Source organism: Cyanistes caeruleus, chromosome 32 (assembly GCF_971803275.1).
Source record: "Cyanistes caeruleus chromosome 32, bCyaCae1.hap1.1, whole genome shotgun sequence".
Taxonomy (NCBI): Eukaryota; Metazoa; Chordata; class Aves; order Passeriformes; family Paridae; genus Cyanistes; species Cyanistes caeruleus.
This window is the reverse complement of record NC_141733.1, coordinates 974,123-987,597: the sequence shown is the minus strand read 5'-3', so window position 1 is coordinate 987,597 and position 13,475 is coordinate 974,123. Positions and strand designations below refer to the sequence as shown.

Here is a 13,475-nt window from a genome sequence, read left to right as displayed (position 1 = left end):
TAAATAAAAATAAAAATACACTGATTTATTCTAGCTACTGTACTTTGGGGTCACTGATATATAAATATATATAAATAAAAATACAAGGGGGTCACTGATATATAAATATATATATAAAAATACAAGGGGGTCACTGATATATAAATATATATAAATAAAAGTACAGGGGGTCACTGATATATAAATATATATAAAAAATAAAAATACACTGATTTGTTCCAGCTACTGTACTTTGGGGTCACTGATATATAAATATATATAAATATAAATAAAAATACACTGATTTATTCTGCACTTTGGGGGGTCGCTGATAAATAAATATAAATAAAAATACACTGATTTATTCTGTACTTGGGGGTCACGGATATATAAATATATATAAATAAAAATACACTGATTTATTCTGCACTTTGGGGGGGACACTGATATATAAATATATATAAATACAAATACACGGGGGTCACTGATATATAAATATATATAAATATAAATAAAAATACACTGATTTATTCTGCACTTTGGGGTCACTGATATATAAATATATATAAATAAAAATACAGGGGGTCACTGATATATAAATATATATAAAAAATAAAAATACACTGATTCTGCACTTTGGGGTCACTGATATATAAATATATATAAATAAAAATACAAGGGGGTCACTGATATATAAATATATATAAATGAAAGTACAGGGGTCACTGATATATAAATATATATAAATAATAATACAGGGGGTCAATGATATATAAATATATATAAAAAATAAAAATACACAGATTTATTCTGCACTTTGGGAGGTCACTGATATATAAATATATATAAATAAAAATACAAGGGGGTCACTGATATATAAATATATATAAAAAATAAAAATACACTGATTTATTCTGCACTTTGGGGTCACTGATATATAAATATATATATTAATATATATAAATAAAAATAAAAATACACTGATTTATTCTGCACTTTGGGGGGTTCACTGATATATAAATACATATAAAAAATAAAAATACACTGATTTATTCTGCACTTTGGGGGGTCGCTGATATATAAATATATATAAATAAAAATACAAGGGGGTCACTGATATATAAATATATATAAATAAAAATAAAAATACACTGATTTATTCTGCACTTTGGGGGGTCGCTGATATATAAATATATATAAATAAAAATACAAGGGGGTCACTGATATATAAATATATATAGATAAAAGTACAGGGGTCACTGATATATAAATATATATAAAAAATAAAAATACACTGATTTATTTTGCACTTTGGGGGGTCACTGATATATAAATATATATAAATAAAAATACAGGGGGTCACTGATATATAAATATATATAAATAAAAATACAGGGGGTCACTGATATATAAATATATATAAAAAATAAAAATACACTGATTCTGCACTTTGGGAGGTCGCTGATATATAAATACATATAAATAAAAATAAAAATACACTGATTTATTCTGCACTTTGGGGGGGTCACTGATATATAAATATATATAAATAAAAATACAGGGGGTCACTGATATATAAATATATATAAATAAAAATACAGGGGGTCACTGATATATAAATATATATAAATAAAAATACAGGGGGTCACTGATATATAAATATATATAAAAAATAAAAATACACTGATTCTGCACTTTGGGGTCACTGATATATAAATATATATAAATAAAAATACAAGGGGGTCACTGATATATAAATATATATAAAAAATAAAAATACACTGATTTATTCTGCACTTTGGGGTCACTGATATATAAATATATATATTAATATATATAAATAAAAATAAAAATACACTGATTTATTCTGCACTTTGGGGGGTCACTGATATATAAATATATATAAATACAAATACAAAAAGGGGTGAGATCCTGCCACATCAGGGTCATTTCTGGTCCCTGGAATGCACAGAACTTTCCAGAAGGAGCCAAAGGAGGAACATGGCTTTCGTGTGCATGCAGGTGTCACATCAAACTCCCTGACCCAGCCGAGAGCAGAGCAAGCTCCTGGAAATGCAGATTGCTATGGAGAGAAAAGCAAAGAACTCCGGTTTCAGCCTCCTTTTAAAAGGTATTTCAGAAATGAATTCCCTGGAATTCACAGGAATTGCTCTGGTTGGATGGAGAACTGATATTTGTCTCCAAAAATAAAGAATTGGGTGTAGTTTTCTGACAGGGCTGCACTCCTAACCAGCAATTTTTGGTGAAAATCCCCCTTATTTAAATGTGAGAATTCCCTGATTGTACATCAGGAATCTTCTCCCCAGCAGGGCTTAAAAACTTCTGTTTTCTCAGGTTTATTATTTATTTTTATATAGAAATAAAAACTTTTATTTCCTCAGGTTTATTATTTATTATTTATTTTTATATAGAAATAAAAACTTTTATTTCCTCAGGTTTATTATTTATTATTTATTTTTATATAGAAATAAAAACTTTTATTTCCTCAGGTTTATTATTTATTATTTATTTTTCTGTAGAGATAAAAACTTTTATTTTCTCCAGCTTTATTATTTATTATTTATTATTTATTATTTATTATTTATTATTTATTATTTATTATTTATTATTTATTATTTATTTTTCTATAGAAATAAAACTCCAGGTTTATTATTTATTTTTCTATAGAAATAAAAACATTTATTTTCTCCAGGTTTATTATTTATTATTTATTTTTTATTTATAATTTATTTTTTTCTTAAAAATATTATGATTATATTATTATTTATATTTTTTGTATTTTATTATTTATATTTTTTATTTATTTATTATTTATTTTTCTATAGAAATATTATTTATTATTTTTTTTTATAGAAATAAAAGCTTTTATTATTTATTATTTATTTTTCTATAGAAATAAAAGCTTTTATTTTCTCCAGCTTTATTATTTATTTTTCTATAGAAATAAAAGCTTTTATTTTTCTCCAGGTTTATTATTTATTTTTTATTTTTATATGGAAATATTATTTATTTTTTATTTTTCTATAGAAATAAAAGCTTTTATTTTCTCCAGGTTTATTCTTTATTAATCCCTCGGTTTTGGAGCTCAGGGGTTTTTATCCCTCCCCAGCTCCTGAAAATCCTTAAATTTAAAATAATCTTTTAAATTTAATCTTTTAAATTTATTCTTTTAAATTTTAAATTTTAATCTTTTAAATTTAAAATAATCTTTTAAACCTTTTAAATTAAAAACAGCTATCCCCTTCCTTTATCCTTTAAATAAATGTGATTTTCTTGCATTATCCTCTGGTTACAACTGGGATTTAACCCCACATACTTAAAGAGCACCTGCAAAATCCATTTATACAAAATTGATTTCTTTTTTTTTACTACATAATTTATATTTTTGATTTCCTTTTTTTAACTACATAATTTATATTTTTAATTTCTTTTTTTAACTACATAATTTATATTTTTAATTTCTTTTTTTTACTACATAATTTATATTTTTGATTTCTTTTATTTTACTACATAATTTATATCTTTGATTTTTTTTTACTACATAATTTATATTTTTGATTTCTTTTTTTTACTACATAATTTATATTTTTAATTTCTTTTTTTTTAATACATAATTTATATTTTTGATTTATTTTTTTTAATACATAATTTATATTTTTGATTTCTTTTACTACATAATCTATATTTTTGATTTATTTTTTTACTACATCATTTATACTTTTAATTTCTTTTTTTTTACTACATAATTTATATTTTTTGCCTGTTCTTAGGAGACTTTTTCAATCCCAAATGGGGAAAAAAAATTTTAAAAAAAGCAGCAAAATGTCAGAATTTCAGTGGCTGCAATTGAAATATAATAAAATAACAATTGAAACACCCGAGGGAGTGGTGCCAGCACCAATTCAAGGAAAGCTTTTGTGAAGTTCAATGCTTTTGCTTTGTTTCTGGTTCCACAGTGACGCGACAGGGGACCAAAAAAAGCGTGGAAAAATAAAAAGGAAAAAGGACAAAAAGGAAAAATTTCACCACCAGACAAGGCTGCCATTCACCACCAGACCAGACTGAGAACAACGAGGTGCAACGAGAGGAACGAAACCGAAATTTCCAAAGAGCTCAGCTCCCCCCTTGAAGCTTTTTTCCCCCCTTTTTTTAACAAAAAAAAATCCCCCTTTAGACAAAAAAAAAAAAATCATTCAATCCAATTCCACCAACACCTGGAAAAATCCAGAAAAAAAAAAAACCCAAAAAACCCCTGAGATGGTTCCAATTCTGGAGTTTGTTTTTTTTTATTTTTGCACCTGGTGATTCTCCCTAAAAATCAAAAATTCCTCAAAAAAGCTGAGAAGCTCCTCGGATGCTGGAGGTCAAAGCCAGGCCAAATGAGAACAGCCAAGTGGCGACATGGGCTAGGAAATGGCAAAGTGCTTTTGGGCCGCTAATTAATGTAATGAGGCAGCTGATGCATCTCCCTTCGTTAAGAGGGGAGGGTGCAGCGGCGGGCGAGGCTCACATCCAACGTGGAGGTGATCGAGTCAGCAGCTGCCATCGTGATTCTGTTGGGAATTTTTTTCTTTCTTTTTTTTTTTTTTGGATCGGTTCTAGCATGCTTTTAAAAAAATCAAACGGCTCCACGGGCATGCAGAAGGATCGGCTGCTGACGGAATTCTTACCCTCATCCCCTCAAATCGGGATAACGCTCTTAAAGGCCTCAAGGCTCTTAGGGTCCTAAGGGATTTTATGGCACCTAGTTCCGAGTAGCCCAGGGCATTAGCTATAAGGCTGACTAAAGAGACCTACACAGAAAATAGAAAAGAAATAGAAAAAAAGCAAAGAAGGGGAGAGAGAGAAAAAAAAAAAAGACACAAAAAAAAAAAAAAAATCGGAAAAAAAGCCAAAAAAAAAACCACAAAAAAGTGAAAAAAAATTAAATAAAATAATAAAAAAAAAACGACAACAAAACGACAACAACAAAAAATAAAGAAAAAAAAAAAAAAAAAAAAAAAGAAAAAAAGAAAAAAATGTTCCAGACTGTTAGATTGGATCCCCTAACCCTGATTGCCCAGCCCAGGAGCCACCTGGGCCGCCCCAAATACCGAAGCCATGACACCAGCTGCCTACTTCACTTGACTGAACCGACCTGGAAGGAAATAATGCGGTTGAGAAAAGAACAGAAGGGGAAGAGATCAGTGAAAAACAAAAAAAAGAGAGAGAGGAGGAAGAAGAAGAGACACACACTGAGAAGAAAAAGAGAGAAGGGGGCTGTTGGAAGGAAGGAAGAGCCCAAACGATGACAAAAACCTTACCCTCGCCCTTTACCGGCTGCAGGGATCCCGGCGGCGCCCATGAAATTTAAGCCAGACAAATGTTAAAGGTACCTGTGAGAAAGAATACAGATAAATACAAACACTGCACACCTGGGAAATTCCACTCTGGAATTCCTCAGAGGCTTTTTCCAGCTCCTCCTGCCTCCCCCGGGCCGGGGCGGGCGATGAGGATTGGGGGTGTTCTCTCCCCTGATCCCGCTTGGGTTGAGATGGAGAATTGCTGATCCGTTTCCCGGTGGCTTTCCAAGCATGGAGACGGACCACAAGCCAGTTCAGCCCAGTATAAACCAGTGTAACCCAGTACAGCCCAGTATAAACCAGTGTAACCCAGTACAGCCCAGTATAAACCAGTGTAACCCAGTACAGCCCAGTAAAATCCAGTAAAACCCAGTAAAACCCAGTACAACCCAGTACAGAGCGGCGTTTCACCGGCTCATGCGGCTGCCGAGGTTGGGATTGGGGGGAAACCGGGAAAAATCGGGAAAAATGAGGATGGGATAGAACAGGAAAAATCAGGAAAAACGAGGATGGGATAGAACAGGAAAAATCAGGAAAAATGAGGATGGAATGGAGGAAAATGGGAGAACCAGGAAAAACTGGGAAAAACGAGGATGGGATAGATCAGGAAAAATTGGGAAAAACGAGGATGGGATGGAGGAACCCAGTAAAACCCAGTAAAACCCAGTAAAACCCAGTACAGAGCGGTGTTTCACCGGCTCATGCGGCTGCCAAGGTTGGGATTGGGGGGAAATCGGGAAAAATTGGGAAAAATGAGGATGGGATAGAACAGGAAAAATTGGGAAAAACAAGGATGGGATGGAGGAAAATGGGATGGAACAGAAAAAATTGGGAAAAACGAGGATGGGATGGAGGAAAATGGGATAGATCAGGAAAAATTGGGAAAAACGAGGATGGGATGGAGGAACCCAGTAAAACCCAGTAAAACCCAGTAAAACCCAGTACAGAGCGGCGTTTCACCGGCTCATGCGGCTGCCGAGGTTGGGATTGGGGGGAAATCGGGAAAAATCGGAAAAAATGAGGATGGGATAGAACAGGAAAAATCGGGAAAAACGAGGATGGGATGGAGGAAAATGGGATAGATCAGGAAAAATCGGGAAAAACGAGGATGGGATGGAGGAACCCAGTAAAACCCAGTACAACCCAGTACAGAGCGGCGTTTCACCGGCTCATGCGGCCGCCGAGGTTGGGATTGGGGGGAAATCGGGAAAAATTGGGAAAAACGAGGATGGGATAGAACAGGAAAAATTGGGAAAAATGAGGATGGGATAGAACAGGAAAAATCGGGAAAAATGAGGATGGGATGGAGGAAAATGGGATAGATCAGGAAAAATTGGGAAAAACAAGGATGGGATGGAGGAACCCAGTACAACCCAGTACAACCCAGTACAGAGCAGTGTTTCACCGACTCATGCAGCTGCCGAGGTTGGGATTGGGGGGAAACCGGGAAAAATTGGGAAAAAAGGAAGATGGGATGGAGGAAAATGGGATAGAACAGGAAAAACTGGGAAAAATGAGGATGGGATGGAGGAAAATGGGAGAACCAGGAAAAATTGGGAAAAACGAGGATGGGATAGAACAGGAAAAATTGGGAAAAACGAGGATGGGATGGAGGAAAATGGGAGAACCAGGAAAAATTGGGAAAAACAAGGATGTGATGGAGGAAAATGGGATAGAACAGGAAAAATTGGGAAAGAAGGAAGATGGGATGGAGGAAAATGGGATAGAACTGGAAAAATTGGGAAAAACGAGGATGGGATGGAGGAAAATGGGAGAACCAGGAAAAATCGGGAAAAATGAGGATGGGATAGAACAGGAAAAATCGGGAAAAACGAGGATGGGATGGAGGAAAATGGGATTGAACAGGGCTGGGATGAGGGGAAATGGCCACCTGGATTCCCAGGAATTGCTTTTCCCGGGGTTTTTACCACATCCCTAAACCAGAATCTCCAGTTTTCCCCGTTTTTACCCAATCCCAGCTCCAGAATTCTCCGTTTTTTTTCCATTCCAGGTGTTTTCTCCCCTTTTCTCCCCACCCCAATTTTCCTCCCGTTTTTCCCAATTTCCCCCCCAATTTCCTCTCATCCCAACCCCGTTTTATCCCATTTTCCCCCATCCCATCCCCTTTTTGCTGGGTTTTTCCCCCCAATCCCAGCACTGGTGAAGCACTGGGATGAACTGGTTTATACTGGGCAAACATTTTGGCTCTAAACCTGAATTCTCAGATCTCCTGAAAGCCACCAAGTCACGAAAACGGGGACAGACACAGCACAGCAGCTGCCACAATTCCCATTTTTCCTCAGACAGAAAAGGAGACGCGAATCCTTTTTAAGATGAAATTAAAAAAGACATCCAAATACAGAAATAAACAAAAATAAACCCAAAAAATGCCTCCTCCTGGAACAGGTGGGGGTTTGAGCTGGATTCTCAGAATAGGAAATTTCCTGGGGATTGGTTTTGTATTGAAAAAATTAGAATTATATAATAATAATAATAATAATAATAATAATAATAATAATAATAATAATAATAATAATAATAATATAAAAATAAATATTATTATTAATATATTATATATAATTATATGTTAATATATAATATACTACATATTATATAATATATATAAAATATAATAGATAATTTATAATAAATATATAGAAATATAATAAATATATAGGAATATGTATTTATATATAATATAAAATATATTCATATATAATATAATAAATATATGGAAATAGATAATTATAATATATATTTATATGAATATATAATATATAATAAATATATCTATATGATAAATATAGAAATATAAATATATAGAAATAGATATCTTTATATAATATATAAAATATATTTATATAAATATATAAAGGCTTTAAGGTCCCTTCCTTAAAAATCCAAACTAAAATATCTAATTCAATATAAAACTTGGGTGGATTTGGGGATGTGGTTTATTTACCAATTAAAATAAATAAAAATAAAATAAATTATTTTAAATTTAACACTGGGAGTGCCCAAGGAAGGGGCTTGGAGCACCCTGGGGTAACGGGATGAGCTTTAAGGTCCCTTCCTTAAAAATCCAAAATAAAAATAGAATATCCAATATAAAATTTGGATGGATTTGGAGATGTGGTTTATTTACCAATTAAAATAAATAAATAAAATAATAAATAAAATTAATTATTTTAAATTTAACACTGGGAGTGCCCAAGGAAGGGGCTTGGAGCACCCTGGGGTAACGGGATGAGCTTTAAGGTCCCATCCTTAAAAATTCAAAATAAAAATGTAATTCAATATAAAACTTGGGTGGATTTGGAGATGTGGTTTATTTACCAATTAAAATAAATAAATAAAATAATAAATAAAATAAATTCTTTTAAATTTAACACTGGGAATGCCCCTAGAAGTGCCCAAGAATGGGGCTTGGAGCACCCTGGGGTAACGGGATGAGCTTTAAGGTCCCATCCTTAAAAATCCAAAATAAAAATAGAATATCCAATATAAAATTTGGATGGATTTGGAGATGTGGTTTATTTACCAATTAAAATAAATAAATAAAATAATAAATAAAATAAATTCTTTTAAATTTAACACTGGGAGTGCCCAAGGAAGGGGCTTGGAGCACCCTGGGGTAACGGGATGAGCTTTAAGGTCCCATCCTTAAAAATCCAAAATAAAAATGTAATTCAGTATAAAACTCGGGTGGATTTGGAGATGTGGTTTATTTACCAATTAAAATAAATAAATAAAATAATAAATAAAATAAATTCTTTTAAATTTAACACTGGGAGTGCCCAAGGAAGGGGCTTGGAGCACCCTGGGGTAACGGGATGAGCTTTATGGTCCCATCCTTAAAAATCCAAAATAAATATAGAACTCAATATAAAATTTGGGTGGATTTGGAGATGTGGTTTATTTACCAATTAAAATAAATAAATAAAATAATAAATAAAATAAATTCTTTTAAATTTAACACTGGGAGTGCCCAAGGAAGGGGCTTGGAGCACCCTGGGGTAACGGGATGAGCTTTATGGTCCCATCCAACTCAAACCATTCCATAATTCCATAATTCCATCAACAAAGAACCCTCATTTTTATTTTTTTTTTTAGATCTCCTTCCCCTGGCGATAACACCTGGCTCCCGAGCAGGACGCTCAGACCACGGCAGAAAGAGCTGGAGTTTTTTAGGGATCTTTGAGGATTATTCCCTGAGGACATTCCAAGAGGAGACACAGCAGGCACCGAGGTCGGACAAAGGGAATCCCAGACTGACTGGAAAGCAGAATCCTTCATTATTACCCAGTAAAAGTCTTCACAAACACAGCCAGGAAGGCTTTGGGGATGAGGGGAATTGGACAATGCTATAGAAACCTGTAAAAATAACATCCAAGAGCGTCGTTAGGATGGTAAAAGCTCATTCCCTGCTGCCCTGGCCCCTTCCGCGACACAATTTGGGTTAAAAAAAGGTGATTCGACACATCCAGCACACGAAGCATCGCTGATGGGTATTTTGGCATATCAAAGTCACATTTTAGATTTTAATTTTAATTTTTTTTTTTAGGGAAAAACTGTTCTGCGACACCAAGGGAAAACAGGAATTCCTCCTGAAGCCCTGGGGATTTTAAATCCTTCTACATTTGTTCCCCTCGCTCTTCCCTTCCTGCCTGGGAAGTTCCAGAACTTTCTTCCACTCCCAGACACGTGGGAAGGAAATCAAACTTGTGCCAGATCTGCCCCTTTAAGCTGAATTTCATCCAAAATTTAAAATATTGGAATTAAACTCGTATTTTATCCTCAGGCAGAGAGAGAGAGATCCAGGGTTAAACCGTCAGAAAATAAAATTTATCACGCGGCAGGTTGTGTCCAAGGAAAGGTTTTGAGGGGATCATTATTTAAAAAAAATGAAAAGAAAATTTCAAATTTCATTTTTCCTACAGGAAACACAGAGTTTGAGTCACTTCTGGCCCTGAATTCCAAGCATAGCTCCTTCCACCTACTCAGGAATATTTCCAGAGTGAAAACTGAACAGCAGCTGAATCATACACAGAGTGTTCCAAGGGGTAAAAAAAAAAACAAAATAAAATTGGTGATTCTTTTTTAACATTTCTTGCTCTTGGGGCACTCACTGGAGCCACTCAATCCCAGATGGATGTGATGAAACATTTTAAAAGGATTCAGGGATTCTGGATTTTCTTCCTTCTGAAATTTCCTACACGACAGCATCGATTCCATCAGTTTTAAATTCCCTCGCTAAAAACTAAACCAAATTTATTGCTAAAACTTCTCTCTATTGACTTTTTTTTTCTTTTAATTTTATCATTTATTCTCTCTTTTTTTTTTTTAATTTTATTTTTTTTTTAATTTTATTATTTTTTTTTAATTTTATTTTTTTTTTTAAATTTTATTTTTATTTTTTTTTATTTTTAATTTTCAGATTGATCCTGCAGGGGGATTCCAGGGTGGAGCTGCCCCTCTGAGTTTTCTGCTTTGATGGGATCCTGCTGGTTTTTTTTTGGAATTTTTTTGGATTTGTGCTAAACTTTGCAAAATTAAACTCCCCAGGGATTTCCAGCTCTCAGAACAGACCTGCTGGGGTGGTGGGATGGGGAAATTTTGCTGCCTCATCACCCCCTCATCATTAATAACTCCAGAAAACAATTAAAGAGAATTTAACCCTTTGAAATATCACCAAGAACTGCCACACCTGCTTAAAAACCTCTCAGGGGGCTCCACACACCAGCAGAACTCCTAAAAATTCTGTTTTCAGCAAAGCAAAAGAGCTGGAAAATCCTCCTTGATCTCAGAGAAATCCCAATTAAAAAAAAACAAAACCAAATCAAATTTTTTTTGATTTGGGGGTGTTACAAATGCACATCGAATTATTGGCTTTTCTCAAGTATTATAATAAATATTTTATGTATAAGATTAGAAAATTTAGGTGTCATAATATGATCTATCTCTGTTATTAATGAAACTCAGAAATAGTGGTATAATACATATATATTAAGCTATGACATAGCATTAAAATAAAAACTGCTTTTGTTTTTTTTTCTCAAAGACTGAAAAAGATACAATAATAAAATAAAAAATAGCTGGAGATCTTTTTTTCCTTTTTTAAATTATCTTATGCAGATGAAGCCAGCAATGACCAGAACTCTTGGAGGGGAGGGAGGAATTTATTGCATTTCTGATATCAGAATTTTATTTGATTTGAATCCTCAATTTTATTGAGAATGTAAATCTCGATGGCACCAAGAGGATTGATCTGTTGGGAAGGGGGCAAGAGAAAACTGAACAGAAGAACACCAAAGATCCTAAGAAAAATGTATGGATTTGGATGAGAATTTATGGATAAGAATTTATGGATTTGTATAAGAATTTATGGGTTTGGATGAGAATTTATGGGTTTGGATGAGAATTTATGGATTTGGATGAGAATTTATGGATATGGATAAGAATTTATGGATAAGAATTTATGGATTTGTATGAGAATTTATGGATTTGTATAAGAATTTATGGATTTGTATGAGAATTTGTGGATCTGTATAAGAATTTATGGATTTGTATGAGAATTTATGGATATGGATGAGAATTTGTGGATTTGTATGAGAATTTATGGATTTGGACGAGAATTTATGGATATGAATGAGAATTTATGGATATGTTTTGTTCTGTTTTTAAGGAACAATCCTTTATTAACAAGGTGAATGCAGAAACCCCCAACCCTATCTCCACACTTTACTTTTTCCTCCTAATTTAGACTGAATTAAGATTAATTGCTTTTTTATTAAAAAAAAAATTTAAATCCTATAAAAACCACGTGAACCTCGTTTTTCACAGGGGAATTCACAGACACCTGGGATGGAGCTGCTGTTAAATGCAGGATGTGAGGAGGATGGAGCTGCTGCCAAACCCAGGATTCGAGGAGGAAACACCCCCAGCAAGCAGAAGGAAAGGAGGAGAGGATACATACAGCCACGATGAGGAAATCCAGCCAGCACCAGGCGTTGGTGAAGAACTTGACGAAGCCGTAGGCGCACCACTTGAGCAGCATCTCCAGGATGAAAATGTAGGTGAAGACTTTGTCTGCGTACTCCAGGATGGTCCGGATGGTTTTCCTCTGCTCGATGTAAATATCCTCGAAAGCCTGCAGGAAAACAAGGGGGAGGTCATTAAATGGGGTTTATTCCATGCCATGGGGTTATATTATTATTATTATTGTTGTTATTATTATTATTATTATTATTATTATTATTATTATTATTATTATTATTATTATTATTATTATTATTATATTGTTGTTATTATTCTTGTTATTGTTATTATCATTGTTATTATTTCAATATTATTATTGTTATTGTTATTATTGTTATTGTTATTATTGTTATTATTATTATTGTTATTATTTCATTATTATTATTGTTATTGTTATTATTGTTGTTATTATTGTTATTATTATTATTGCTGTCATTATTATTGCTATTGTTATTGTTATTATTATGGGGTGCTCGTGTCATTAAATGGGTTTATTCCATGGCATGGGGTTATTTTATTATTATTATTGTTATTATTATTGTTATTATTTCATTATTATTATTGTTATTATTGTTATTATTATTGTTATTATTATTATTGCTATCGTTATTATTATTGCTATTGTTATTGTTATTATTATGGGGTGCTTGTGTCATTAAATGGGATTTATTCCATGCCATGGGGTTATTTTATTATTGTTAATATTATTATTATTATTATTACTATTACTATTACGGTTATTACTATCATTACCATTATTATCATTATTGTCATCATTATTATCATTATGGGGTGCTCATGTCATTATATGGGATTTATTCCATATCATGGGGTTATCCCATTACTATTATTATTATTATTATTATTATTATTATTTTTATTATTATTATTATTATTATTATTACTACTACTACTACTACTACTACTACTATTACTACTATTATTATTATTATTATTGTTATTGTTATTATTATTATGGGGTGCTCGTGTCATTAAATGAGATTTATTCCATACCATGGGGTTATGCCATTACGATTATTATTATTATTATTACTATTATTATTAAAATCATCATTATTATTATTATTAATATTA

The 13,475-nt window shown here is 32.7% G+C and overlaps 1 protein-coding gene across 5 annotated transcripts in view; it reads right to left on the bottom strand.

Moving 5' to 3' along the window:
* The window catches only part of SCN8A (sodium voltage-gated channel alpha subunit 8), a 76,392-nt gene that overhangs the window by 16,059 nt on the left and 46,858 nt on the right, over nt 1-13,475 (bottom strand). For all 5 annotated transcript variants that reach the window (XR_015281286.1, XR_015281287.1, XM_086870417.1 and 2 more), the window contains 2 exons: nt 12,319-12,492; nt 4,671-4,793 (listed from right to left, as the gene is read on the bottom strand). Coding sequence is in view for 3 of the 5 variants with exons in the window: in XM_086870417.1 (XP_086726543.1) it covers nt 4,671-4,793; nt 12,319-12,492 (297 nt within the window). In the remaining 2 variants the exon portion in view is untranslated. The remainder of the gene's footprint in view (nt 1-4,670; nt 4,794-12,318; nt 12,493-13,475) is intronic.